Source organism: Bombyx mandarina, chromosome 23 (genome assembly GCF_030267445.1).
Source record: "Bombyx mandarina strain Sakado chromosome 23, ASM3026744v2".
Lineage (NCBI taxonomy): Eukaryota > Metazoa > Arthropoda > Insecta > Lepidoptera > Bombycidae > Bombyx > Bombyx mandarina.
This window is the reverse complement of record NC_143229.1, coordinates 336,554-363,410: the sequence shown is the minus strand read 5'-3', so window position 1 is coordinate 363,410 and position 26,857 is coordinate 336,554. Positions and strand designations below refer to the sequence as shown.

The window sequence follows — 26,857 nt, the reverse complement described above, 5'->3', positions numbered from 1 at the left end:
GCGATCTGACATCGCTTAATCGACGAATCGATTTCTTCAGCCAAAAACACAAAATGGAATCGATTTTACATCTTTGTAAATTAAAATTGTTTTTTTTCTGTTTTGGTAAAAACTGTTGGACGGTTACATTTGAGGGATTGGGTTCTTTAGGTGATGAGGGGCTATTTAAAAACAAAACTGCTTCATTATAATTATATTGCAGATTGCTTGAACAATTTTACACCATTATACAATTATTATCTTTATATTTTTTATAAAACTATTTCATGTTTCTCTTGCCGTGTCTAGATGAGAAGTGATGACATTTTCTTACGAGAATACAATGATCTGTTTTTTTAAACATTTAAAATATTTCTAATATTCGAAATCTAATCAAGTGTCAAGTGTTGCCTGCCATTACATTTAATATACAAACTCCAACAAAAACCATCAAATTATTATTATTCAACATGTTATCGAGCAATAAATATAATAAATTCTTCAATTTTAGAAATTAAATCACAGCAACAACCTCCTCAAAATAATAATGAAGAAGTCGACGCATAGTACTGCTAGTACTTATTTCATTACGAATTAGGCGCGGAAACTCCATTCCCGCCATTAATTCAGGTTTGGTTAGCCCATAACCTGGGTTTCTAAGACTAAGTACCTAGGCGTCACCCTTAACAAAAAGATGACATTTGGGCCCCATATTAAGTCAGTATACGACTGAGCCGTGTTCTCAGTCGACTCTACCGTATGATCTGCAAGTGACAAACTTCCTTACTTCGCTACTTCGACAAAGTGGCGCGATAAACAAATCCTCTGGCCACCGCTAATTACTTATTCGTCCGCAGCGGGGCAACACAAAGCCACTGTCTGTAATAAATCTAATGATATTGGCCTAAAGGTCTAGATACCAGGCCACAAACTCAAAAATAAAATCTAATGACAGAATTGACAGCTAAGAAATTTGATAACACCTAAAAATTAATTGATAATTTTTAAAGTTAATTTAGACAAACGATTTCTTTCTTTCTTGTGAACCTCTAGAATATATACATATATAATTTACAATGAAGCTCGAAGAGGCGCAGATGCAAAAGGAGTGGGAAGTTTCTAAGGAATCAGTTGAAGAAGTAATTCGAATAGTAATTTAATCACAACAAAACAAAAGAAACAGACGTTAACACACTTTCATTTTAAGAGATTGTTTATGACTCTAAACTTGTGGACGACCTCATGGACCATTGTGTCCTATATGGCTGCTGAGACCCATAGATATTACAACGCTATGATTTTATCCACTTCTATTCACTAAAAACAACTTTCATAAAAAAATTATTGAATAATGTTACTAATTCTACTAATACTAGTAATCCTTCGCTTTTAGTAAAAATTAAACACAGTAATTTCTTTTTGAAAGTTGGGACAGCTACCACACCATGCAATTGGGACTTCAATTTCTAGTCCGAGGAGGCATTCACGTTGTGATGCCTGTGTCCACCAGTAATGGCTCCACACCATGAGGGGTTGAGCATGTTTGCCCAACTAGAAAAAAAAAGCGTTATAATGGGGTGTCCAAATTGTGAAGAATGCTATTAGAATTTATGAAAACCCTAATCTCACAGAACATTAAGAATCAAAATTCAATGTAAAGACTGGTGGTCATTTTGTCCTGCACTGTATGTTCTATTAAAAGTTCTCTCAGTAATTGCTTTTTTTTTAATGCTTAGTTGTGGTGCAAGCTTGCGGCCCGCCTTATGTTAAGTGGTTTCTGAAGCCCATAGACACCTGTGACATAAATGCCACCACCTACCTCGAGGCATAAGTTCTAAGTTTCAGTTTTAATAGTACAACGGCTGCCCTACCCTTCAAACCAAAACGCATTACTGCTTCGCGGTAGAAATACTAACCTGTGTGGACTCCAGATGTTTTTCTTCTTCTTCTTCTTTCAGTGCCTCTTTAATCCTGAAGGTTGGCCGTTAGCTTCCTGTATTCATTTCTGTCAGCAGCCAGCCAGAACAGCTGTTCGACGGAGGCAATATCGGGTCACTCCTGGATATTCCGGAGCCATGACTTTTTTCTTCGCCCAGCACGTCTCTTTTGGTCCACTTTGCCGATCATTATCAACTGCAGCAGCATGTATCTATCGTTCCTGAGCACGTGGCCGGGATATTCTATCTTGCGCTTTTTTATAGAAGGCAACATTTTCCGGGACATATGAACGCGCTGAAGCACGGTTTCGTTCCTGACCCTCTGCGTACCATATCTCGAATGTCTGTAGGCGTCTTGTAGTGTCCTCTTTCAGGGTCCACGATTCGCAACCATACATGACGATAGGCCAGATATAGCACATGAGTAGGCTGACTCGGAGCTTCATATTCAGTTGACGACAGCAAAGAACTTTCCTCATTTTATTAAAAGAGGCTCGAGCAGTTTCTATCCGGGTCTTGATTTCTTGATCAGATTCCCATGCTTCATTTACCCAAGCCCCTAAATACTTGTACTGTCGTACCCGCTCTAGCTGTTCCCCAGCTACAGATACGCTTGAACTCAAATCCGGGTTTCTTGAGACTACCATGAACTTGGTCTTGCTTATGTTTATCGACTACCCGGCTTCCTCGCTGTACTCGTTAACCTTATTCACAATTGCTTGCGAATCGGCTTCCGATGCTGCAATAAGGATAGTGTAGTCCGCATAAAGCAAGTTATTAACGACCCTGCCGTTGATGCCTATTCCCACTTCAAGGTTTTCAAGAGCTTTTGACATCACAGCCTCTGAGTAGACATTAAAAAGCAACGGGGATAAGACACACCCCTGCCGGATCCCACGACAGATCTCAACTTGGTCGGTTTCCTCATTTTCGACCCTTATCGTAGCCACCTGCTTCTCGTACAGGTTGCGGATGATTCTGACGTCGTTACCATCCAGACTAATGTCACATAAAAGGCTGAAAAGTTGACGATGTTTAACTCAGTCACATGCCTTTTCGTAATCTATGAAGCACAAAAAGATATCAGTTTGCATGTCTCTGCATTTCTGTTCGAAAACGTTGAGGGCGAAAAGAGCTTCTCTGGTGCCAACACCAGATGTCCTGCCAACAGTAATTACGCAAATTATAATTTTGGCGGGTTTGATTCTTATTACACGATGTTATTCCATCACTGCGAAAGCCAATCGTGAACAATTATGTAGTTCGTATTTCATTACAAAAATTGGTTCCCGCCTGTGGGATTCGAACACCGATGTATGATACGATTGCACCAGGTGTCTTATCCTATAGGCCACGACGTCATGAGCAGAGGTTTGTACCTATTACCTGGAATTCGTGTGTTTGGCCCATAATGTGGTCATTTTTTTTTCTGGCTCCGGAACAAACTCAGCTCCTCTATATTTTTATCATGTCGTGAAAGTCTCTTTTACTGTGTCATCATTTATCAAATAAAGTTTGAACAAGATCAGTCTTCAATAGTTTAATTTTGCCCTTGGCTGATGTCTATGATGTTTAGACTTCTCAGGAGTCAAAATACAGTCTCATATCAGAATGGATAGAAAACAAGCTCACTCATTACTTTTACCTAAAATGTTTCTATCCTTCCTATTCAATGTTGTATTTACATTAGAGGTGACGAGACTATGTGCTAAACAAATATGCGCATCCTCAGAGAAGAGCGCTAGTTTGCCGTGACCCGTAAGAATACCAACTTGAGAAAGCGCCCCTGATGAGCTCATGAAGAGATGACGTAATGGAGGGTTTGAAGGGTCAGATGAATAATTGAGTACAGAGATACTCTGTTTATTGTTAACATGTCATAAATCATATAGGTAGGTGTGGACTTTTTTATATGGTTTTTAATAGTAAATGATGTTTAGGGGTCCAGCGCTTCAGATGAAGCATTAAGTGCACTGTTGGAAGAGGGCGAGGGAGCAGAACAAGATGCAGAAAGACGCGTGCGTCAGTTGGGTTCTCGCCTCGCGCAGCTCGATGCGTTGAACGTGGGAGGCATGCTCGCCGCCGCCACCGAGAGCGGGGGCGCCGGCGCCGCGCTGGCACACCGGCTGGACGGCGGGCTGCGAGCCGGCGCCGCACTCGCACAGCGACTCGCGCGACTCGACCACCTCGCCCGCGCCGCGCCGCACGCAGCCCACGCGCGCTCCGGGGCCGCTCGCGCAGACGCCAACGCTCGTGCTTTGCTCGCTGAACTTGACGCGATCTACTCGTGGCTGGAGCCGCCGGCTTTGCGCGACCTCGACGCGCTGCAAGAACCGACGCTGACCACGGCGGAGGGCAGAGCGGCGACCCTCAAGGCGGCCGCGGCCCTGCGCCACGCCCTCCGCGCCGAGCCCGCTCAGCCGCCGCACCGTCGCCGTCTCGCCGCCGTCAGGGAACGACTGCGCCGTCTCGCGCGAACCAAGGATCAGGTTTCTGTTGCGTTTAGAAGCCTTTAGATTACAACTTACTTATTCTGAAATTTTCGTCCCATTCACCCACTAACATGATTTGCACTTACTAAAAAATTCTACGTATTTTGTGAATTTTTTGAATGTTCTGTCATCAATGATGACGTAATCACTTAGTTACTTAGTTGGTAACGTAAGTGTTCAAATTCAATTCAAATTCATTTATTTCTCATTCATTTATATATGTTGGGAGGCAGATGGCGGCGGCGCTGGCGAGACACTTGAACAACGCCCTGATCCACCTCGGCAACGAGGCGGCGCACGACGCGCGCCCGCGCCGCCACCACGCCGAGCTGCTGCCCTACGCACCCTTCATGAAGTGGCTCAAGGACATGGACGAGAAGGCTTACGACGGACTCCTCAAGGTGCGCATCCTTCTGCTTACGGTGAGTGCAAGTGCGCGTCCAGTGCGCGCGTGACGAGCTGCTCGGTCGCAGGTGTACACGAGCACGTGGGCGCGCGTGCTGGAGCGGGAGGTGCGCGCGGCGGGGGAGGCGGCGCGGGGGGCGCTGCTGGCCGCGCCCGACCACGCCGTGGACAACATCCTCGATCAGGTACACGCAATGTCTATAAAACATGCTCATCAAATTCATGATAAATTGAAATGATTGGCATGAATTAATATTTGCAGGTTTTAAGCCTCGTAGAGTCCCTGTGCAACGCGGAACAAGACTTCTGTACTCAATTCTTTTTCTTGGACGTGGACGTTAAGGTGACGTAGCACAACGCACAGCCTGCCGACATATTGGGCCGGATGGTACGAATGATCATATTTTAGAATTTTAACGTACAGAGTGAAGGAAGCGATGGCGAAAGAAGCGAGGGCGGGGGCGAAGGCCGGGTGCGGCAGGGGGCAGAGTCTCGGCGACTCATGGCCGAACTGTTCCCCAGCGTCGAGCAGGAACTCGTGGCCCTCGTCGGGCACGTCGAGAGGCACGACGCGTACGGCGCCATGCGCGCGCTGGCCTGCGTGGGGCGGCGCGTGCTGGGCGCGGAGGGCGGCGCGGCGGCGGAGGGCGGCGCGGCGGGCGGGGCGGCGGGCGAGGCGCGCTGGGCGAGGGCCGCCCTGGCCGCCGCCGCCGTGGCCGCCAAGCGCGGCGCCGACCGCGCCGTGACCGACCGCCTGGCCGCCCTGCCCGACGCAGTGAAGCAGGTGAGTGCGTGCCGGTCGCGGCGCCGGCCCCGAAGTGCGTGCCCTAACGCGACCCGCGCGGCGTGCAGGCGGCGCGCCGGCCCAAGTGCGGCGTGCTGAGCTTCGTGAGCGAGCTGGAGGAGCTGAGCGGCGCTTGCGAGCAGATCTTCGCGGGCAGCGGGCGGCGCGCCGACGTGGAGCGCTGGTACGTGATGCTGGGCGACGCCATGGTGCGCGCCGTGGCGCTGGCGGAGCACCCGCGCACGCCGCGGCCGGTGCTGCAGCTGGAGAACTACCACCGGCTGCAGGCGGCGCTGGCGGCGCTGCGGCTGCCCGCGCTGGACGCGCTGCGCCGCGAGTGTCGGCAGCGCTACACGGAGGCGCTGCGCAGCTACGTCACGCAGTACTTCGGCCGCCCGCTGGAGAAGCTCACGCAGTTCTTCGAGGGCGTGGCGGAGGCGGTGGCGTCCGGCGTGCGCGAGGACGAGGTGTGCTACCGCGCCGCCTTCAGCAAGCACGAACTGCGCCGCGTGCTCGCCATGTACCCGGCGCCCGAGGGTGAGTAGCGCGCGGTCACCCCTGGTGCGGTCCCCGGGCCCCGCCCCCTGCTGACGGTGCGCGGTGTTGCAGTGCGCAAGTCGCTGCACCGGCTGTACCGCACGGTGGAGAAGCACCTGAGCGAGGAGGGCGGGCTGCTGCAGGTGGTGTGGCGCGCCATGCAGGAGGAGTTCATCGCGCAGCACGTCGCTTTGCAGGTCCTAAGTTTGATGACAGATGCAAAAACATACTGTTTTGTTCATAAATATTTTTATTAAAACCTATTTGGATCGTAAATAAAGTAACAGCAGGTTCTAATTTTCTTTTAAAGCATAGTGCCCGCGGTTCACCCGAGGTTAAGTGGTTATTGAGATTGCTAGATAGCACACGAGCGGGGTCGGGGCCGAGTCAGCAGCGGGGGCTCCCGGCGCGGTAGAGTACACGGCATGGTTGAACGAAATAGAAAAAATAACATAAAATTAATGCAATTTTGCAATAAACGTTCTTTACAAATATCTTGCATAGAAAAACATTAAATCACAGTAAGGCCATCGAACTGAAGCGCGGTTTGTGCAGGCGCGCGTGGCCGCGTGCTACCCCGCCGCCGGGCTGGCGCTGCCGCTGTCCACGGACGACATCCTCGACGCCTTCTCCGACATCGCCCGCCAGCACTGAGCCCGGGCGGCACGCTCGCCCCCACGACGCCCACAAAAAGGAAGTTTTTTCTACAAGATCAATGATGTCATCAGCTGTGACGGGCCGCGGCGCGCCCCGCCCCGCCCCGCGCCCTGCTCCACCCCGCCCCGCCCCCTGCTCCCCCCCGCCCCGCCCCGCGTCCTGCTCCCCCCGCCCCGCCCCGCGCCCTGCTCCACCCCGCCCCCTGCTCCCCCCGCCCCGCCCCCTGCTCCCCCCGCCCCGCCCCGACCCGCGCCCTGCTCCCCCCCGCCCCGCCCCGACCCGCGCCCTGCTCCCCCCGCCCCGCCCCGACCCGCGCCCTGCTCCCCCCCGCCCCGCCCCGCCCCGCGCCCTGCTCCCCCCCCGCCCCGCGCCGCGCCCGGCCGCGTTTTGTCTACAAATTTCTGAAGAGTTCGACTAGCGTTTCGTAAACCAAACGTCATGTACGGAAACTCAAAAAGTCCAAACGGGGTTGTTATCGCTGTTTTTGGTATGTCGTCTTCAAAAACAGGTATTTGATTAAATGCTTTAACCAAGTCGTTGGTAGCAAATATACGATAGCCAGGTGGGTAGGCTATGCGCGAAGTCTTGGTTATGGCGAATCGATGGTGCGAGCGGTAGAACAAAAAATATATAAAGAAAAAAAGCATGTGTACAATTGACACGCGGTAAAAGTGATATCGTAAAAAAGTTCGAATTCAAGTTAATGAGACGAATGTAAAATTTCGGGATAATGGTAGGTTTTAGTAATGATCATAATGTTACAAAGTTTGATAATTATTTAATATTTTATTCGTATATATTGCATATATTTATTCAGAATGTATTAAGTACGAAGCAGAGCACAAAGAGAACCACGAATATAAGAAACACTGTATTATAATGCTTCTTGTCTTATTTTCTCACGTTAAATCTTATGACAATGTGTCTCTTCTGACTGTCGCTTTTTCTTTTCATCGATTTTCGAATTACAACGATGCTAAATAAGTTTTCACTTCAAAAAGACTCAGGCATCTGTCAAATATCTTGTGTTCTGTGATGGCTACCGCCACAATAAACACGTTATGCTGCGGTAGGCAGCGGCTTGACTCTGCCCCTGGCATTGCTGAAGTCCATGAGCGACGGTAACCACTTACCATCAGGTGGGCCGCATGCTCGTCTGCCTAGAAAAGCGATAAAAAAAATATTGCCGGACGGTATGTGACAAAAAAGACCTCTGGAAACACACTGTCGATGAACGCAGCGGTTACAGATAATATGGATGGACTGCTCCGATGGAGGGAGGTGCGATATTAATAATTAATTAATATGGGTAAACTGTAACAGAGAAGTAGGAAGGTAACATATGCTAATACATGTCTCACTCACTCTCATGTGTGTGAATAATGCCCTCTCGCTCGCTCGCTACACACAGAGGCATTTTCTTTTTATTGCTTAGATGGGTGGACGATCACGCGGCCCACCTGCTGTTTGTGGTTACCGGAGCCCATAGGTATCTACAACGTAAATGCCGCTACCTACCTTGAGATATAAGTTCTAGGTCTCAGTTTTTACAGTACAACGGCTGCCCCACCGTTCAAACCGAAACGCATTACTGCGTCACGGCAGAAATAAGTGAGGCGGAGGTACCGACCCGCGCGGACTCACAAGACGTCCTACTACCAGTAACTATTTATCTATTCCGTGGATAAGACGACCGGCGCATTCGTGTTGAGCGATGCACCGGTGTTCAAATCTCAGGCGGGTACCAATTTTTCTAATGAAATACGTACTCAACAAATGTTCACGATTGACTTCCGCGGTGAAGGAATAACATCGTGTAATAAAAATCAAACCCGCAAAATTATAATTTGCGTATTTACTGGTGGTAGGTGGTACCACTTGTAAGTCCGCGCGGGTGGGTACTATCACCCTGCTTATTTCTGCCGTGAAGCAGTAATGCGTTTCGGTTTAAAGGGTGGGGCAGCCGTTGTAACTATACTCGAGACCTTAGAACTTATATCTCAAGGTGGGTGGCGCATTTCGTTGTAGACGTCTATGAGCTCCTGTTACCACTTAACATCAGGTGGGCTGTGAGCTCGTCCACCCATCTAAGCAATAAAAAAAAAAATAGAAACTTAATAACTTTTTGGAATTAAGATGTTCGAGGAAAGTGATAGTTGTATGTATGGGTTACGTGGCCAGAAACACATCAGCTTAGATCTTATCTTTTTAGAAGCTTCATTTCATTTTTTATACTCATAATATATCCTAGTACTTCAATATATCAGAGTTGTAATATTTTTCCAGAATAAGATCAGTTTCAACTAAAAATGTGTTTGGCTTCACACTGTATCAACTCAACTTCGCTGTCAAAAGAATGTTGGAAATACTATATTGGCCCTTTTGTGGAAATCTTTTAAATTAGTTTAAACATTGAACTGGCTCAACAATAAAAGTTTAAAATTTTTTTAAGTGATTGTATATTTGGACAATTAACATCCTGAACAAAGGATGAAATCCTGTACCTCCTATCTATCAGTTGATTTAGTTCTGATTTAGGTTATGTATTTAAAATGAAACCTACACTTTTAAAAGTATACTAACTATACTTGAGATCTTAGAACTTATATCTCAAGGTGGGTGGCGCATTTCGTTGTAGACGTCTATGAGCTCCAGTAACCACTTAACATCAGGTGGGCTGTGAGCTCGTCCACCCATATAAGCAATGAAAAAAAAAAAGTATCTTCACAAGCTTCAAACGAAAAGTAATGGTAACATAGATCTAACCCAAATATTAATTATCAAAATTATCATGTAAACTGTTTAATCATATCACATCTTGATGAGAAGAAATAGTTTAAAGTCAAAGAGGGCATTGCTATAACAATGTAATTTTTAGGAACATCTCAGAAATAAAACTAAATTTTATTTAATTTCTATTTAACATAAATCCAAGCTTTTGTTATTAGTGAATGCTTAATCCAGGGACTTGGGAGGCGAGTAGTTGAGGTAGACCAGTCCTGATGTTTTTGCCTGAAAACAAGAAAAATTACATATTAATGTATGTGAACACTACAATGCATATTATCTGTTATTTATATTCTAATTTTTTGTTATGTATCACTGCTCGGTGCCAGAAATAGACAGGACACTTGTACTTATCTGTGAGTACAATATGCCCGGCTTTCACTGATTATGGAAATTTATACTTTTGGTAGGTTTTATTCTTTTTTATAAGACACTACTGCTTCATTGCAGAGTTATTCATGAGCACATAAATATTAGATTTCTAAATAAATATTTACAAAAGTTAGTACATGCTGTTGTGTGCATGCCTTTTGGGGTATTGCAAAGAAATAGATAACCAGATATCTTGGCCCTGTTTGATGATCCCCAGAGGTTGCCGTTAATACGAAGTCTCATTTAGTTGCTGGACGAGCTAAGGTGGAAGGAGTGAGTTTCTGCTCCACACAAGTAGGTACTTCATTGTTAATTTGCAGATAACAGGCCATCAGGTACAGGTAGTATTAAGCACAGTTGCTAAATAATAATTATAGAAAAGATTGTTCATTTTAAACATATTATGATTCTTTCGGTTTCTTCCATTTGACTGAATATACTTTCTCAACCACAAGCAAACAAACTTAATCTATTATATGTTAACTTACAACAACGAATGTAGCAGCAGTGAATGCAATTCCAAAGAGGAGCACAGCATTGAAGCGACGTTGGTTGGCATCATGGTGCGACTGCCATGAGCCTTTGGGCACTGGTAATTCATCCATGGTGGGGGGCTTGAAGTGACCTTCGCCATGGTAGCGACGCACTGAACACAAACATTTTATGTAGCTTTTGTCTAGGAATTTAGAGTATAGTTCTCATATTATAGAATTTTTACAAAAAAAAATTATGGTTTTTATATAAGGTATATAGGTTAACATTGAGTAAGAAAGGTGAACTCTACTGCCATACTGAACAGTTAGAAAGATTATAATCTGCCAATTTTAAAGGTTATCTTTGCAGGTGTTATGTAATATTTTTTCTAGAAAATAATACCGGATTACAATTTCTCTGAGAAAAATTTAATACTTTAATGTAGTAAGGACACGTTAGACATAATATTTGCAAACGGACTACTGCATTTGGAATTTAATATATCTTTAACCATTGTTATATTAACAAATTAAGAAATAACTTTTACCTGTTTGTTGGAAGACTTTAGATGCAATTTGGCGTGTTACGAACATTTTTATTGTAGCGCTCTTTGTGTAGTAAGTTTTATATACTTTGTATCACACGCACTATTAAAATTGGAAAAACTGTAATCAAATTTAATCAATATCATAGATAAAAAACAATTTTTTTTAAATGATTTTATGACCTGGTAACTAAAACCTTTAGGTCATGTTTTAATTTATAATCTTATATTTATGAAAAAATGATAATATAGAGTGAAATTAAATGAAGATGATTAATTTGAGATACTAATCACCTGGGATGAAATAAAATGAAATGAGATGAGATGAAAAAAAACAATTTATAGAGACTTACAGTTACAGAGTAGTACTTGTAGTAGTAGTAGTAGTAGTAGTAGTAGTATTTTTATTTATCCAAATGGAAAGGCAAAGGTGTCGTACCATACAGCCTAATCTTTTATATATTTTTTTATTTTATGAAATATGATACTATGAAATGAAATGAAGTTGATTAATAATATGAAACATGACATGATATGAATTGAAATGAGATGAAATGATATAATATGGGATACTTTTATGCAAAATGATAATATGAAGTGAAATGAAATGAAGATGATTAATTTGAGACATCAATCAACTGGGATGAAATTAAATGAAATGAGATGAGATGATATGGGATGAAATATAATCTCAGTAAAATGGTGGTCATTTGTGCACTGTCACAGATATTAAACAGTTAATAAACCACTGTTATTACACATTTAAACCTGAAGAAACACTAAATAGACAAAATAAAACAAATCACACAACTTCACTCCTCGCGTTCCCGCCAAAAAGTCCCTTGTATGTAGTAGTACAGAGTACAGATAGGGATGGCGATCTGAGATCGATAAATCGAGGTTTGTCGGACTAAAAACTCGATTTTGTAAATCGATTTGGAGTACTAAATCGATTCAGTGACGACTCCTCTGTACTCTCGCCTCCTATCCCCCCCGAGGTCAGAATTCGGATGAAGTAACGGGGTTGCCGCGGTCAACATTTCAAGACACTGTGGTTTTTAGACAGCTTAGATATTAAGAGCATTGGGCATAGCATTAGCTATATTGAATATTTTCTGAATCTTTAAAAATAATTGTTATTTTCGAATTACCTGATTTTACTGATAAGAGATAGTTTATTATGGTATTTTTCTCGTTTTTAATAAAATGAAAAAAATTCGAATCAATTTAAAAATCAATCTTTTTCGGAAATGAGCGTCGCGGCGTCGTTTTCATCGTTTGAAATGGAATGAACACGCAACAGAAACGAAGCTCTTACAATCAATTTTTTTTTTTGTAAAAATTTACCGCAATTGTTGCTGTTTAATGGAAAGTGACGCAAAACATAATAAAAGGATGAATTAATTCACATAATAATATGAATAGTTTCATCTATTCATATGTGCCGCATCTATCCGAGCGTAACTAGAATAGCCATTTAGGATACCAGCGACTAGGAAGTAAATTATGTTTACCTCTACCCTCCATATCAATAATATAGTTATTTGTTAAGCATGAAGTCGTCGTGGCCTAAAGAATAAGACTTTCAGTGCATAATAAAAACCAAGGGCTGTGTAATAAAAACCAAGCCCGCAAAATTATGGTTTGCGTAATTACTGGCGGTAAGACGTCTTGTGAGTACCACCACCCCACCTATTTCGGCCGTGAGGCAGTAATGCGTTTCGGCTTGAAGGGCGGACAGCCGTTGTACTGTTAAAAGTGAGACCTTACAACTCTTTTTTTTTTTTTTTTTTCGGTCCTGGGGCCGAACCTCCTACGAGGTCCCCGCGCCTAGTGGGCGCGCGGGGTATGTGAGACTCAACGATCTGCAGGTGTTGAGAGCAGATCGCGGGCCCAAGGATTTTAGGGCCCACCCACTAAACGACTCCCCTGCACTCTTACACCCGACGTCCGATCTCCGTCCGGGGTCAGAACCCGTTCAGAGTAGGGGGGTTCCCGCGGTCAACACTACAACCAGACACGCGGCGCCACCCCGAGGACGCCCGAGCGACGGGTCGTCGAGGCGATAGTCGACGACCAACGACGTCGGTCTCCGCGGTACGGCGGCCCTACCAGGCCGCCCGGGCGGTGCTGCTGGTGTTCCGGGATACCCCGCTGGGCCAGAACCAGCCTGCCGGGTCGGAACGCGATACACCGCCGACCGGGTTGCTCTTCAACAGTATGTTCGGCGACGACAGCGACGATGAAAATGCGGACCGCATCGCAGTCCGCAGCCGCCGACGCGCCGTCCCGTCCTCCTGGTGCCAGCGCGCTAGAGTGACGGTAGCGTGCGGCGCAGCCTCAACCCCCTTAGGTCGCCCCGTGACCATCACCGGGAGGAGACTGCCTCCTCATAGGGGCCGGAGCTGGACAAACGCCCTCCTCCGACCCCCGGCCCGACGGCGGCGGCACGGCGCCGAGAGGGAAGAAGAGCTCTCCCTCTCCCGTTCCGCCGCCTCCTTCTGCGAGATGGTGGACACGCAGAAGTCGAGCATCGCCTGCCAGGACTCGTCGCTGCCGAGCATCGTAGCCACGACGGTCGGAAGCGACAAGTCCGGTCCTATTTTTGCAACGAGGACGCGGCGCTGCTCCGCGAAAGCGGGGCAGTACGCGAGCGTGTGCTCCGCCGTGTCCTCGTTGCAGCCACTGCAGTGGTGGCACTTCGGCGTCGGCTCCCTCCGGGCGACGAGGTGCAGGTAGCGACCGAAACAGCCGTGTCCCGTGAGCACCTGCGTCGCTCGGAAGGTGAGATGTCCTCGGTTGCGATTTACCCAGTCCAAGAGGACCGGGCGGATCGCCTCGACGGTCCGTCGCCCGTAGGCGGGGTCCGCCAGGCGGCGAGACCACGCCTCGAGCACGGCACGCCGAGATTGAAGCTTCCGCGCTCGAATTTCCGCCGCGCCAGGACGCGGCTCCCACCTGGAGCGAAGATCGCATCGCCAGACCTTACAACTCATGTCTCAAGGTGGGTGGCGGCATTTACGTTGTAGATGTCTATGGGCTCCGGTAAACACTTAACACCAGGTGGGCCGTAAGCTCGTCCACCCATCTAAGCAATAAAAAAAAAACTATAAAAAATATAACAAATTAAATTTGTTATAACTTAATTTTGCTTACAACTAATTTAACTAAATGTTAAAAACGGAGTTTATATAACAATAACTTTTGAGGGCAGTTGGACTGGTAGCAGTGCCGAAGTCCCTTTGTTGGTTGCTATAAAATGGGTGCCTACGGGCATTGGCGCATGGCGGACCGCTGCGGAGGGAAGACCTACGAAGTGTTGTGTAATATTCTCGTTGAGGAAGTGCGGACCGTACACAATTTGCTAACAGTTATGTAGGTAATTATCATTTTCTTTGGAAATATTTATTAGTTAATTACCGTCCAATAGATATCTGTCGCGCTCGGGTTCGGGATAAATAAAATTCTACAAATTACAAGTTTACAGCTAAGGCCTATATTCAGCAGTGGGCAGATAAAGGCTGATGATGATTCAACACTTAGAACACTTAAAACACTCAACAAACACTTGAAAATTCTCAATTCGTTTTTTTCGCTTCGCTTCAGGTGATCCGTTCGCTGTCTCGCTTCGAGAAGTTCCGATTACTGACTGACTGCGTACCATCTCTGCAACGCTTTTTAGTCGATACATCATCCCTAGCATTATCGAGAATATTCCACACATTTCTGGTATGGTGTTTCCGTTATCTGACAGTAGATGGCGTTGTACTTCCCGAGCGTTCTAGGTGCTACTAGATCCTTAGATATTCGTTCGACTAATCGGTGATAGATGGCGTTACTCTTACCGGCGTAGTAATATGTATACATTATTTTTTTTAATTTTTTATTGCTTAGATGGGTGGACGAGCTCACAGTCCACCTGTTGTTACGTGGTTACTGGAGCCCATAGACATCCACAACGTAAATGCGCCACCCACCTTGAGATATAAGTTACAGCGGCTGCCCCCCACCCTTCAAGCCGAAACGGATTACTGCTTCACGGCAGAAATAGGCAGGGTGGTGGTACCCACCCGCGTGGACTCACAAGAGGTCCTACTATTGTTCTTTGAGTAAATGAAACTGTATTTTACAATATGGAAATGTTTTAATGAACAATCATTACCACACACAAAGACGAAGCAATGCGAAGAGAAAACAAAAAAACAGTCACGATGCTTCCCATAGACTATACACATATCATAGATAGAAAGTATCTACATTGCTTGTCTATTAACACCCCTTCTCAATGTAAATACATTTCTATAATACAATAACAAAACATATCAACTTCTAATTTCAACACACAATACAATCTCTTGAACTTAGTTTTTATATTTGTTTTGGACACCGCACATATTTAAGTGTCTTATAATCAATTCTTTACACAAAGCTTTTGTCAACATATCTGCTGGTTGTTGACTAGTGTTTATATAATCAATGCAAATCTTATTTTCCTTAACTAAGTCCTTAACAAAATGGTAGCGTATATCTACATGCTTCAAACGCTTTATATTATCTGTTTTTGCATTTATAATGGCTGATTGATTATCACAATATATTTTAATTGGGTAAATGCTTTCAAATTCAAAATCATTTAGTAGATTTGCAAGCCAGCAAGCATCGCTCACAGCTATACTCATTGACACATATTCAGCTTCTGTAGATGACAAACTAACTGAAGCCTGTTTCTTAGAGCACCATAAAATTAAACAATTTGACAATAAAAACAAGTAACCTGAGGTAGACTTTCTATCTTTAAGATCTGCTCCCCAGTCAGCATCACAATAACCCGTTACACACTGAGAGTTACACTTATAAATCAACTTATAATTTAAAGTATACTTTACATATCTTAAGATCCTCTTTAATGCACTTAGTAGCTCATTATTTGCACATGTTTGATACCTGCTTAACATAGATATTGGAAAACACAAATCAGGCCTAGTTCCTAATGAAGCATACATTAAACATCCTATAATTTGCCTACACAATGTTTCACATTTTTTTTTATCTTTAGATATGGTTTCATTTGAAAATAGTTTAGTATTTAGGTTAGGGTCCATAGGAGTTAGCATTTCCTTACAATTCTCCATATTAAATTTTTGTAATACACTCTCCAAATAACTTCTTTGATCTAACTCTGTAGTGCCAGTTTCCAAATTTTGCTTTACATTTATACCAAGAAAATTAGATACAAAACCAAGATCCTTCATTTTAAATTCTTTGTTCAAAATAGCTTTAACTTGTAAAACAATTTTCTTACTTGACCCAAAATACAATATATCATCGACATAAAGTAACAAATAGGTCTTGTTATTGTCATTACATCTTTTAAATAAACATGAGTCATACTTGGATCTTGTAAATCCTTCTCTTGCCATCACTGAATTAAACTTAGCATTCCAACTTTTAGGAGAACTTTTTAACCCATATAAAGCTTTATTTAATTTAACAATGTTGTTCTTCCCAGAGAAAGCCCCTTCTGGCAGCTTAATATATACTTCCCTGTCTATATCACCATACAAAAATGCTCCAGTAACATCCATTTGATGTATAGGCAAATTTAACTTAGTCGCTATAGCTACAAAGACTCGGAAAGTAGATAACTTTGCTACTGGTGCATATAATTCACCCAAATCAAATTCACTATTTTGCTCAAATCCCCTAGCGACTAACCTCGCTTTATATTGCTGAATGTTGTCCTTACTTTCCTTTATTTTAAAGACCCACTTACTGTTTATAATTTCTCCACTTGCTGGTACACTACACAAGTCCCATGTGTTATTGTCTCTCAAGGTTTGCAATTCTTTATTCATTGCCTCTCTCCATTTACTTGAATCAGTTCTATTAATGGCCTCTTCATATGTGGCTGGTTCATATTTCTCACTTGCTACATTATTGCACTCATAAAACAATGTTTGTTTCTTTGTTCGCTTTGGCCTTTCATTTCGTACCTGTACTATTTCATCAACCTTCAACGATTCATCCTCCGAAGGTATGTATTCACTTGAACACTCACTCTCAATTTCCACTGAGGACGTATCTGTAATGAGACTAGTATGAGTATCACTTGGGTCAGGTTGAGATACTTCACTTTCAGTTATTTCTTCCACTGTCACTGAATCAACCATATCATTTGTAGGTTGACTATCTAGATTCAACATAACAGTAGTTTCTTCCTCCTTATCTTCCTCTTTATTTAAGAATACCACATCTCTCTGTATAAATACACAATTTTTCTCAGAGAAATAGATTCTATAACCCTTGGTCTCTTCGCCATAGCCAACCATTACTCCCTTCTCAGCCTTCATGTCAAATTTCCTTCTCTTTTCCTTAGGAATGTGGACATAAACTGGTGAACCAAACTCCTGCAGTTGGTGAATATTATAACTTCTGCCTGTCCACAATTCAAACGGTGACTTCCCTTCTCTGCCTTTACCAGTTCTATTTAATACAAAAGCAGCAGTATTAACTGCTTCTGCCCATAGTTTCTTGTGTAAGTTCTTAGCGTGTAACATTGTTCTTGCTGCCTCAACAAGAGTTCGATTTTCCCTCTCGGCCTTACCGTTTTGTTCAGGAGTATAACATACTGTTGTTTGATGAATGATACCCCTCTTAGAGCACATTTCTTTCACTTCTTTGTTTATGAATTCCAGCCCATTGTCTGTTCGAAAAGTCTTGACCTTGTTACCAGTTACATTTTCAGCTCTGTTTAAGAAATTCTCCAGACATTTCTTTATTTCGTCCTTCGTTTTGACAAGATACACAGTTCGGAAATTTGAGTAATCATCCTTCAGGACTACAAAATATCTCGATCCACCAATGGACTCTTCTTCCATGGGTCCACATGTGTCTCCATGTATTAATTCGCATGTCCTAGTGCTTACACTTTCGCTTTTCATAAATGGTAGCCTATGTATTTTTCCTTTTAAGCAGCTTTCACATTGTGGCACATTGGTTTGTTTCACAACAATGTTGTTTTTCGCCAACACTTTCTTTACGTGATCAAAGTTCTGGTGTGCTAACTTCTGATGCCATTTATATAAGTCATTCTTTACTACTTTAGCTACATTTACATGCTCACTTTTAAAACGAAATTCCATATAATATGAGTTATCGAGTCTATTCGCAACAGCACAAACAATGTTATTCTTGTAAAACCGGCAAGTATTGTTGTTTGTCATCATGACATAGCCACGGTCTGCAGCGCGGTTCACAGAGAATAAATTTGTCTTTAGTTCGGGAACGAGCAATACATTGTCTAAGGTTGTATCAACCCATTCACTCCCATTATGGACCTGTACCGCCATCTGTCCAGATCCTAATACACTAATAGTAGCACCGTTACCTACAATTACCGACTTTTGCGAGACACTCGAAAATGATGTCAACAATGACCTATCACAGCACATATGTTCGCTAGCCCCTGAATCAACTAGCCACTTTGATTTTTCATATTTTTCGTCTTCTGAGTTACACACAACGAACGCATTACTCATTTTCTTATTGTCCTTTAGCTTTCTATAACGACACTGCGCCTTAACATGTCCCGGTTTACCACAATAAAAGCACTTATTAAAGTCCACGTTTTTCTCATTGTTTCTATTATTTCGACACTCTGACTGGTAATGTCCCGGTTTGCCACATTTAAAACACTTAACATTTCTCTTGGCTACGAACGCTGACGTCGTCTCCTGGTTTTCTTCAATCTTTTCCTTCAACCTTTCCTCTTCTACTAATAGCCTTGCCACCAAATTATCAAATGTTTGTTTATTATCGGGTGCGGACTCCCATGCCGATATAAAATGTTTATATTCATCTGGTAAACTCATCAAAACTTTAGTTATTGTAAATTTGTCTGAGATCTCCTCACCCAATTGCTTCAACTGACTCTGCATTTCTTGGATTTTAGATATAAACACCGACATATCAATTCCTTTCTCATATTTATATTGAAAGAAACGTTGCTGTATAATGTGAATGCTTGTTTCCGACTTTTGTTCGTAGACACATAACAGCTTTTGCCACATTTCAGCAGAAGATGTACAAGTTATGATATGCAGCATGACATCCTCAGACATCCTGGTGACTATCAATGATTGAGCCTTAGCATCCTTTACTTCCCAGGCAGCTCTTGCAACAGCGTCTTCTGGTTTTACCGTCCGCCCTTCAACAACGTCCAACCATCCTTGACCTCTCAACAATACTGTTATTTGAAACTTCCAAACATTCCAATTTTTCGCACCTTCCAGTTTCATCACATGAGTGGTATTATTTACTTCCATCTTGCGTAATTAACGTTATTAATATTCCTCCTGACTACAATTTTCAGTCGGCACGTACCGGCCAACTTAACCTCACTTTTAGTCAGTCTTCAATACCGCACGATGTATTTTTTATTCTTTCTTCTAAATAGGTAGCCGTGCCTGGGCCCATAACCTATTGTTCTTTGAGTAAATGAAACTGTATTTTACAATATGGAAATGTTTTAATGAACAATCATTACCACACACAAAGACGAAGCAATGCGAAGAGAAAACAAAAAAACAGTCACGATGCTTCCCATAGACTATACACATATCATAGATAGAAAGTATCTACATTGCTTGTCTATTAACACCTACCACCAGTAATTACGCAAATTATAATTTTGCGGGTTTCATTTTTATTACACGATGTTATTCCTTAACCGTGGAAATCAATCGTGAACATTTGTTGAGTACTTATTTCATTAGAAAAATTGGTACCCGCCTGAGATTTGAACACCGGTGCATCGCTCAACACGAATGCACTGGACGTCTTATCCTTTAGGCCACGACGACTTCATAATATAATTATATTTAAACTTATTACACGCGGTTGTCGAATACGTCGCGCGACTCGCATGCCAATGTACGAGTCACTCGCCGCCGCCGCGTCGCACCCGCGCCCTACAGTGACGCAAATGACGCAGAGACGGCATGCGCCAGTGTGTGTGGACTGTGGTAGTGTGGAGTGATGTGACGGCGAGAGTCGACCGACGCTAGTTCAGCTGAGAGGCCCGAGAGCGACGCGCGCGCACTCCTCGCCTCCGCGCATTGTTTACTTATCACTCTTCAATATATAAATATGGTTCGGTGAAAAAAGTAATGGGGTGGCTGAAGGGCTCCGCAGGGAGAGCTCGTCATACGGACGCCGAGGAGGACGACGCTAATTCGGACAAGCAAGCTCCCCATTTGGAAGTTCTGGAGACAGCAGACGAGAAACGCGCGCGGTGGCGCAGCGTGTACATCATCTACTTCACCATGTTCCAGATGTCATTGGGGTTTAGCATCGTGCTGACCGGAGTGTGGCCATACCTCGACAAGGTACGGGACCTTCGCGCAGTTCGTTCACACCCGAGCGCTCGCTTATCTACTTATTGCTAAATGGTTACGTTTATTATGGTGTTCTAACTTATTTTGGTGTCTCAGAGTGTTTGTACACAATACTCGTACTACCTAGTTATTTAAATCATAGGAATCACAGCCCATTGCGTTTCTCGCTGGATTTTCTCTGTGGGTCGTGATTGCGATCCGGTGGTAAGTTCTGTACGGCCGAAGTACAGATCTTGCTAGGGCTAGTGCTTTCAAATTCTCGGGTTGAGCCCGTAACTCACCTACCCGTTCGCGCGAAGGTGAAATAGCTCCTTCGGCTACCAGCGAATAGGTAGGTGAAAATAAAAAATATGTATCATAAAGAAAATGAAATGATTGTGGACAACATGGACTACTCTTAATATACGAGCTCGACTATAATATGCAAGGGGTACAAACAAACACATCCGCGTATGCTCTCTTCTCTAATATACTTCATCCTTTTAGCATTCTCGTCATCTTCCTTACTATTGTTTTATCTCCTGGTCTGTTTCTTGTTGTTTGCCTTGTTTCTACCCGTTTCTAAATTTATCACTCATGAGTAACTTCACTCACTTTCATACTCTACTCACAGTTGACGCTAATAATGTGAGAAGGATCATTATTTCGGACTTTCATATTTGAATCGCATTGTAAAAACTTAAGAAGACTTCTAACTCATATTACAATGTGAGTAGTGGAATTGGGTTTCGGTAATAATTTAACACTAGGTGGGCCGTGCATATGTAAAACAATTTAGGGCGAATGTCACTGAAGCTTGGGCCAGGAGTCATGAGCTGCGCCAGCATACCTCTCGGCGGGAGGTCAACTACACTTGGAGCAAGTGTCTTTTTCCATATTGTGTTTCGGAGTTGAAGTCCATTAAGGCATGACAGAACCCTGCTCATAGGTGTTTCGCGGGTCACGAGCGAATTACCACCACTGGAAAACATTCTGTATTTGGGTTATAAAGGGCAGAGGTTGAGATACTTCATTGACACAATGTCTATTTACTGGAATAATTAATTAATTAATCAGTGTTCGACGCAGAAAAGGTAGTGACCATACTTAAACAAAATGTAAAATTGAAAAAGAAAGTGTCTTAATCATAAAATCTATATCTATCATAGCAATGACTTACGGCGCGGAAACCTGGACACTGACGGCGGGTCTGGCCCATAAGTTACTTAAGAGTCGCACAGCGGGCGATGGAGAGAGAGCTATGCTCGGTATCTCTCTAAGGGACAAAATCCGAAACGAAGAAATTCGACGGAGAACCAAACTCGACGACATAGCTCTCAAAGTTAGCAGGCTAAAGTGGTAATGGGCCGGTCACATCTGTCAAGCCAGCGACGCCAGGTGAGGGAGGAAGGTCCTCGAATGGAGGCCACGGATGGGTACCAGGAGCGTGGGGCGTGAACCGATGACTGTGTGCGCACGGCGGGAAGTCGTTGGATGCGGAAGGCGGAGGACCGCATTATGTGGCAGGCATTGTGGAAGGCCTACGTTTAGCAGGGGGCAGATAAAGACTGATGATGATGATAAAATCTTGCTACCTTAGTGTTGCTACTTTGAGCTGTCAAGCTGTCCACTGCGGCCCACTTAATTGTAAGTGATTATCAACGCTCACGAATACCGGTGAGTCCATGAGCAGAGCTTGGCTGCTGTCTACCGTACCGAACCAGAAGTTCGTTCGTAAAGTTTCAGTAGAAGGGAGACTCACACCGGACCTCGCTCAATACTTAGACTTCAAGTTTTGAACTGTTACCAGACAACTGCGGGTAGACTCCTTGGAACTGTGGCCCATCACAAACGATGTCATCTCTCTTATTTAAGATCAGAGTTAATAATAATATCAGGGACAGGTCTAATTTAGGGAAAGCTGATAGGGTCATTTAAGATTTTTAGAACTATTATCAGAAATATTTATATTATCCTGAATAAATCTTTTCATAGAGCCCTAAGGATAAATGTTTGACTTATTGGTAAAACAAAATGAGCCTTTCCTAAATGAGCACAAGGCTGATTTTGGATTTTAGTAAATGAATGATTGAACATCTAATATCTAGATTCTGATTCAATGACATTTTTCTGTCTACCACGATGTACTAATAAATGCGTTAATGACGAAACCGCTTTGATCCCCTCAGATCGCATTCCGCAAATTTTAATATTCCCAGTATACCTAAATATTGCGTTAACTTTGTTTTGACAAATATGTTGTCGTTTTCATACACATAAGACGTTTTAGTGAATGAATTCATATTTCGTGAGCCGCAATCGAATACGAAGACAGCCGGCGGAAGACGCACCCCGGCCCCGCCCCCCGCGCGCCCACCCCCCGCGCGCCCTCCACCCGCTCGCCCGCTTGCACTACAACCTCATTAACCGTGACATAATATATATTGAGCAGTTTCAAGTCAGCTAATTACAACCAATATTACTATAAAAATTAAATAAAAATTTACGTACAACGAAATCACACACGCACACACTCACAGTCACAGCACTCAGATAGCATGGCTAGACGCAGCATGGCAGATAGCATAGCAGTCGTCGGCGCCACGACCACCAGCCCTCTCGGTCGGCAGGCTTCCATCACCCGGATGCTCTTGCATAAAACGTGTGCAGAGCAGCTTGCACGTCGTCTTCTTAGGCCCCCTTCGCCGGTCCTCAGGCCAACATGTGAGGGAGACCCGAAACACTTAGAGGGCCAGGGCTTGGGCGAGATCCGCCTTCCTGGCCCCCGCTCGACGGCGGCGGGTCTGTGCGTCTCTCACGCGCCCCGCCGCCTCCTTCTGCGAGATGGTGCACTCGCAGAAGTCGAGCATCGCCTTCCATGACTCGCCGTCACCGAGCATCGATGCCACAACACTCGGCAACGACAAGTCGTTTCCTATTTTTGCGACGAGGACACGGCGCTACCCCCCCTCCCATGCGGGGCAGGCGACGAGCGTATGCTCCGCCGTGTCCAAGTCGCAACCACAATGGTGGAACCCTGCCGTCGGCTCGGCTCCGGTCCGGTGCAGAAACTCACCGAAGCAACCATGCCCAGTGAGCACCTGCGTGAGCCGGAAAGTGAGGCGTCTTCTGTCACGATTCACCCAATCCACAAGGACCGGGCGAATCGCCTCGACGGTCCTACGACCAGCCAAAGGATCGGCCAGCCGTCTGGACCATGACTCCAGCAATTATGACACTACGTTGTTTTATTATCGCAAGTTTGCAAGTGGCGAGTTCACGGTGTTGGACGGCGCCGGTGCATGGGTGGGTGCTTAATAACAATATTAACTTTATAAATGACATCGACAGCGACAATCGAAAACGTTTACAGTGTTTTTGCAGCAGTTTTTGTTCATTGGTTCGTATGAGAGATAAATTAGGTAGTTGCATACAACATTAATTAATATACAAAGTGTTTTCATTTTTGTTCCATACTAGCTGACCCGGCAGACTTCGTAGTGCCTCAATCGATTAATAAAAGACCTAAACTTTAGTATAAAATCAATTTAAAATAAACAAAAGGAATCCGTCCGACGGGGGACACATCAAAGGAAAAACAAAATTGTTATTTTTATTTAATTCCGAGCAATTTCATATTTCTCTACCTTTTAAGCCTTCTCTGGACTTCAACAAATAATTCAAGACCAAAATTCGTAAAATCGGTCCAGCCGTTCTCGAGTTTTAGCAAGACTAACGAACAGCAATTAATTTTTATATATACTTAGTCTGGCCATAAACACTGTTACAATTTTATTAAAAATAAACAAAATATTACATTTGAACTTGGAATCTGTCATTTTTATATGATTGCTCATTGAGTTTTCTCATTTTGTGTGATTGCATTACACAAAGTAGGTATGGAGGCCAAATGCAATTTTTAAAACTCTCCATACGCTTGGTATTAGTAAAATGTTTGTGTACCGGGCTATTAATAGGTGCAATGAGGCCTCCTCTGTTTGTGACAGAAAAAGATCTGGCCGTCCACGTAGTGTTCGTACGAAAAAGGTGGTCAAGCAGTAAGGGAAAGAATTCGAAGAAATCCTGTCCGAAAGCAAAAGATTTTATCTCGGGAGATGAAGATAGTTTGGGAATATACGACGAAAGGAAGATCTTCCACCGAGCGGATGATATTGCTCGGTAGACCGACGGTCCGAATGTTGTTGTTCGGAACTTGTATATATGCGCTTTATCTTGAAAATGTCGTAAGCGAGATTCAGGCATCTGTCAATTATCTTGCGTTGTATGATGGCTACCCGCCACATCACTCCCCTCCGAGACTGAAGGTCGTGTCATATTTAGTTATCGTTGTCCGTGCTGAGATAAGCTTGCAAGTGCCAGTGCTGCTCGAAGTTTGCGGTGAGTCGAAACTGAGCTTGAATGCTGCGTGATTGTCGCCAGTGCTGCTCGAAGTCTGCGGTGAGTCGGGACTGAGCTTGAATGCTGCGCGATGAGGCAGTGTAGGTGCGTGCCGTAGGGCCAGGAAGCGCGGTGAGTCGGCTGCGATGGTCCTGTTGAGGCTGCGATGCTGGCTTGCTGTGGGACGACTGTCGATGACTTGTTTTTATCTGCGAGAATGCGGGATTGTGGTAGCCGAAGTTCTTGATGCGCTGATGATGAATCAGAAGGTTGCGTGTTCACGTCACGTCGGGGTCACCAGTTTGGGAATATACGACGAAAGGAAGATCTTCCACCGAGCGGATGATATTGCTCGGTAGACCGACGGTCCGAATGTTGTTGTTCGGAACTTGTATATATGCGCTTTATCTTGAAAATGTCGTAAGCGAGATTCAGGCATCTGTCAATTATCTTGCGTTGTATGATGGCTACCCGCCACAATAGCACCTAGAACCATGTTGCGTATTTTAAAAGATGACTTAGGACTTGCAGCCTATAAGAGACGTACTGGTCATTTCTTAACTGATAACTGAAAAGAGAATAGGGTGGTAAAATCGAAACAACTACTGAAGCGGTACGCAAAGGGAGGTCATAGAAAAATTTTGTTTACGGATGAGAAAGTTTTTAAAATTGAGCAACATTTTAACAAACAAAATAACCGTATTTATGCTCAAAGCTCTAAGGAAGCTTCCCAATTAGTCGACAGAGTGCAACGTGGGCACTATCCGACTTCAGTGATAGTTTGGTGGGGTATGTTTGCGGTAGGCAGCGGCTTGGCTCTGCCCCTGGCATTGCTGAAGTCCATGGGCGACGGTAACCACTCACCATCAGGTGGGCCGTATGCTCGTCTGCCTACAAGGGCAATAAAAAAAAACAAAAAGGTAGTGAAGCCCCTTAACAACACCATGTTCAATAATCAAGAATGGTCCTTCCAGCAAGACTCGGCGCCAGGTCATAAAGCTCGGTCTACGCAGTCTTGGTTGGAAACGAACGTTTCGGACTTCATCAGAGCTGAAGACTGGCCGTCGTCTAGTCCCGATCTTAATCCGCTGGATTATGATTTATTGTCAGTGTTAGAGAGTACGGCTTCCTCTAAACGCCATGATAATTTGGAGTCCCTAAAACAACCCGTACGATTGGCAGTGAAAAATTTTCCCATGGAAAGAGTGCGTGCTTCTATTGATAACTGGCCTCAAAGTTTAAAGGACTGTATTGCAGCCAATGGAGACCACTTCGAATAAGCTTTTTATACTTTAAATTGTTTCATATTTATGTATTAAACTAACACACTGTAAAAGTAACAAATGTTATTTGCAATAGAATTTTTTTTCCTTTGTAACAGTATTTATGGCCAAACTAAGTATAGATAGATAGATAACTTAGTTAAACTTCGATTATTAATTATATCCACTATTACACGAACCACGTTCGGGCCTCCTCTGCTACTTTGATTAAGTTTGCCGATTTAGTTCATTGACTTTCACAATTGAAGTTGCATAAAAGTGAAGAGCATAAATGATAAAAAAATTCAGTTTCTATTCGGGCAGAGAAACTCTTCTTCATCTAGCTACTTACTGCGTGGCTCGTTGCTGTTTTACTGTGAATAATAAATGCAGGTTTATCAAACTGTACAAAATGCAATGTAATGTTGAGTGAATGTTAGTATGAAGTTGTTTAGTTAAATTATATGTAATAATAGAAAATGTCATTTTAATGACTTGCTTAGTTACCTGGTCGCTAGCACAACACGTAAGCGGCGCGCGGCGGCACGTTGTGATCCACAAGTGTCCCTGCTTTTTTCTTCATACGTAATAAGCTGGTGGCCTTGTGGCCTTGAGAGGCTATGCCAGTGTAACCGAGCGAGTAGGTGAGCTCTCGGGGCTCTAACCTGGGGGCGTTTCTAACACTAGCTCTAGCAAAAGTGTTGCTTCGCAGAATCTACCACCGGATCGGAAACGCGACCCGCTCAGAAGATCCGGCGAGAAACTCAGTGGGCTGTCCCTGCTTGAGTATTGAGACGAGACTTGTTGGAGTCGCGATGATCGTTACCAGTGCTCCCGCATGACCTCACGGGATTT

The 26,857-nt window shown here is 44.0% G+C and overlaps 3 protein-coding genes across 8 annotated transcripts in view; 2 read left to right on the top strand and 1 right to left on the bottom strand.

Moving 5' to 3' along the window:
• The first annotated feature begins 921 nt into the window (after positions 1 to 921).
• On the top strand, positions 922 to 6,910 carry Sec3 (exocyst complex component Sec3). 3 transcript variants are annotated; one of them, XM_089737542.1, is made up of 9 exons: positions 931 to 1,118; positions 3,857 to 4,405; positions 4,642 to 4,809; positions 4,882 to 4,998; positions 5,076 to 5,156; positions 5,223 to 5,597; positions 5,666 to 6,134; positions 6,207 to 6,331; positions 6,690 to 6,899. In XM_089737542.1, the coding sequence occupies exons 1-9, from the start codon at positions 1,056 to 1,058 to the stop codon at positions 6,786 to 6,788; spliced, it is 2,046 nt and encodes a 681-aa protein (XP_089593668.1). In that variant the 5' UTR covers positions 931 to 1,055; the 3' UTR covers positions 6,789 to 6,899. The 3 variants fall into 3 exon arrangements, with proteins under 3 accessions (XP_089593671.1, XP_089593668.1, XP_089593670.1); XM_089737544.1 differs by having other exon boundaries at positions 932 to 1,118; positions 5,238 to 5,597; XM_089737545.1 differs by lacking the exon at positions 6,207 to 6,331 and having other exon boundaries at positions 922 to 1,118; positions 6,690 to 6,910.
• Positions 6,911 to 9,676: 2,766 nt separating this feature from the next.
• COX7B (Cytochrome c oxidase subunit 7B) lies at positions 9,677 to 11,130 on the bottom strand. The gene is made up of 3 exons (XM_028186441.2): positions 10,972 to 11,130; positions 10,439 to 10,596; positions 9,677 to 9,803 (listed from the first exon to the last, which is right to left on the bottom strand). The coding sequence occupies exons 1-3, from the start codon at positions 11,015 to 11,017 to the stop codon at positions 9,747 to 9,749; spliced, it is 261 nt and encodes an 86-aa protein (XP_028042242.2). The 5' UTR covers positions 11,018 to 11,130; the 3' UTR covers positions 9,677 to 9,746.
• An 8,841-nt stretch (positions 11,131 to 19,971) lies between these two features.
• The window catches only part of Cln7 (CLN7/MFS domain-containing 8), an 18,431-nt gene continuing 11,545 nt past the window's right edge, over positions 19,972 to 26,857 (top strand). For 2 of the 4 annotated variants that reach the window (XM_089737721.1, XM_028186439.2), the window contains exon 1: positions 19,972 to 20,354. In XM_089737721.1, coding sequence (XP_089593847.1) covers positions 20,136 to 20,354 — 219 coding nt within the window. In that variant the 5' untranslated portion in view covers positions 19,972 to 20,135. The remainder of the gene's footprint in view (positions 20,355 to 26,857) is intronic. The other 2 variants (XM_028186440.2, XM_089737722.1) reach the window with 2 other exon arrangements.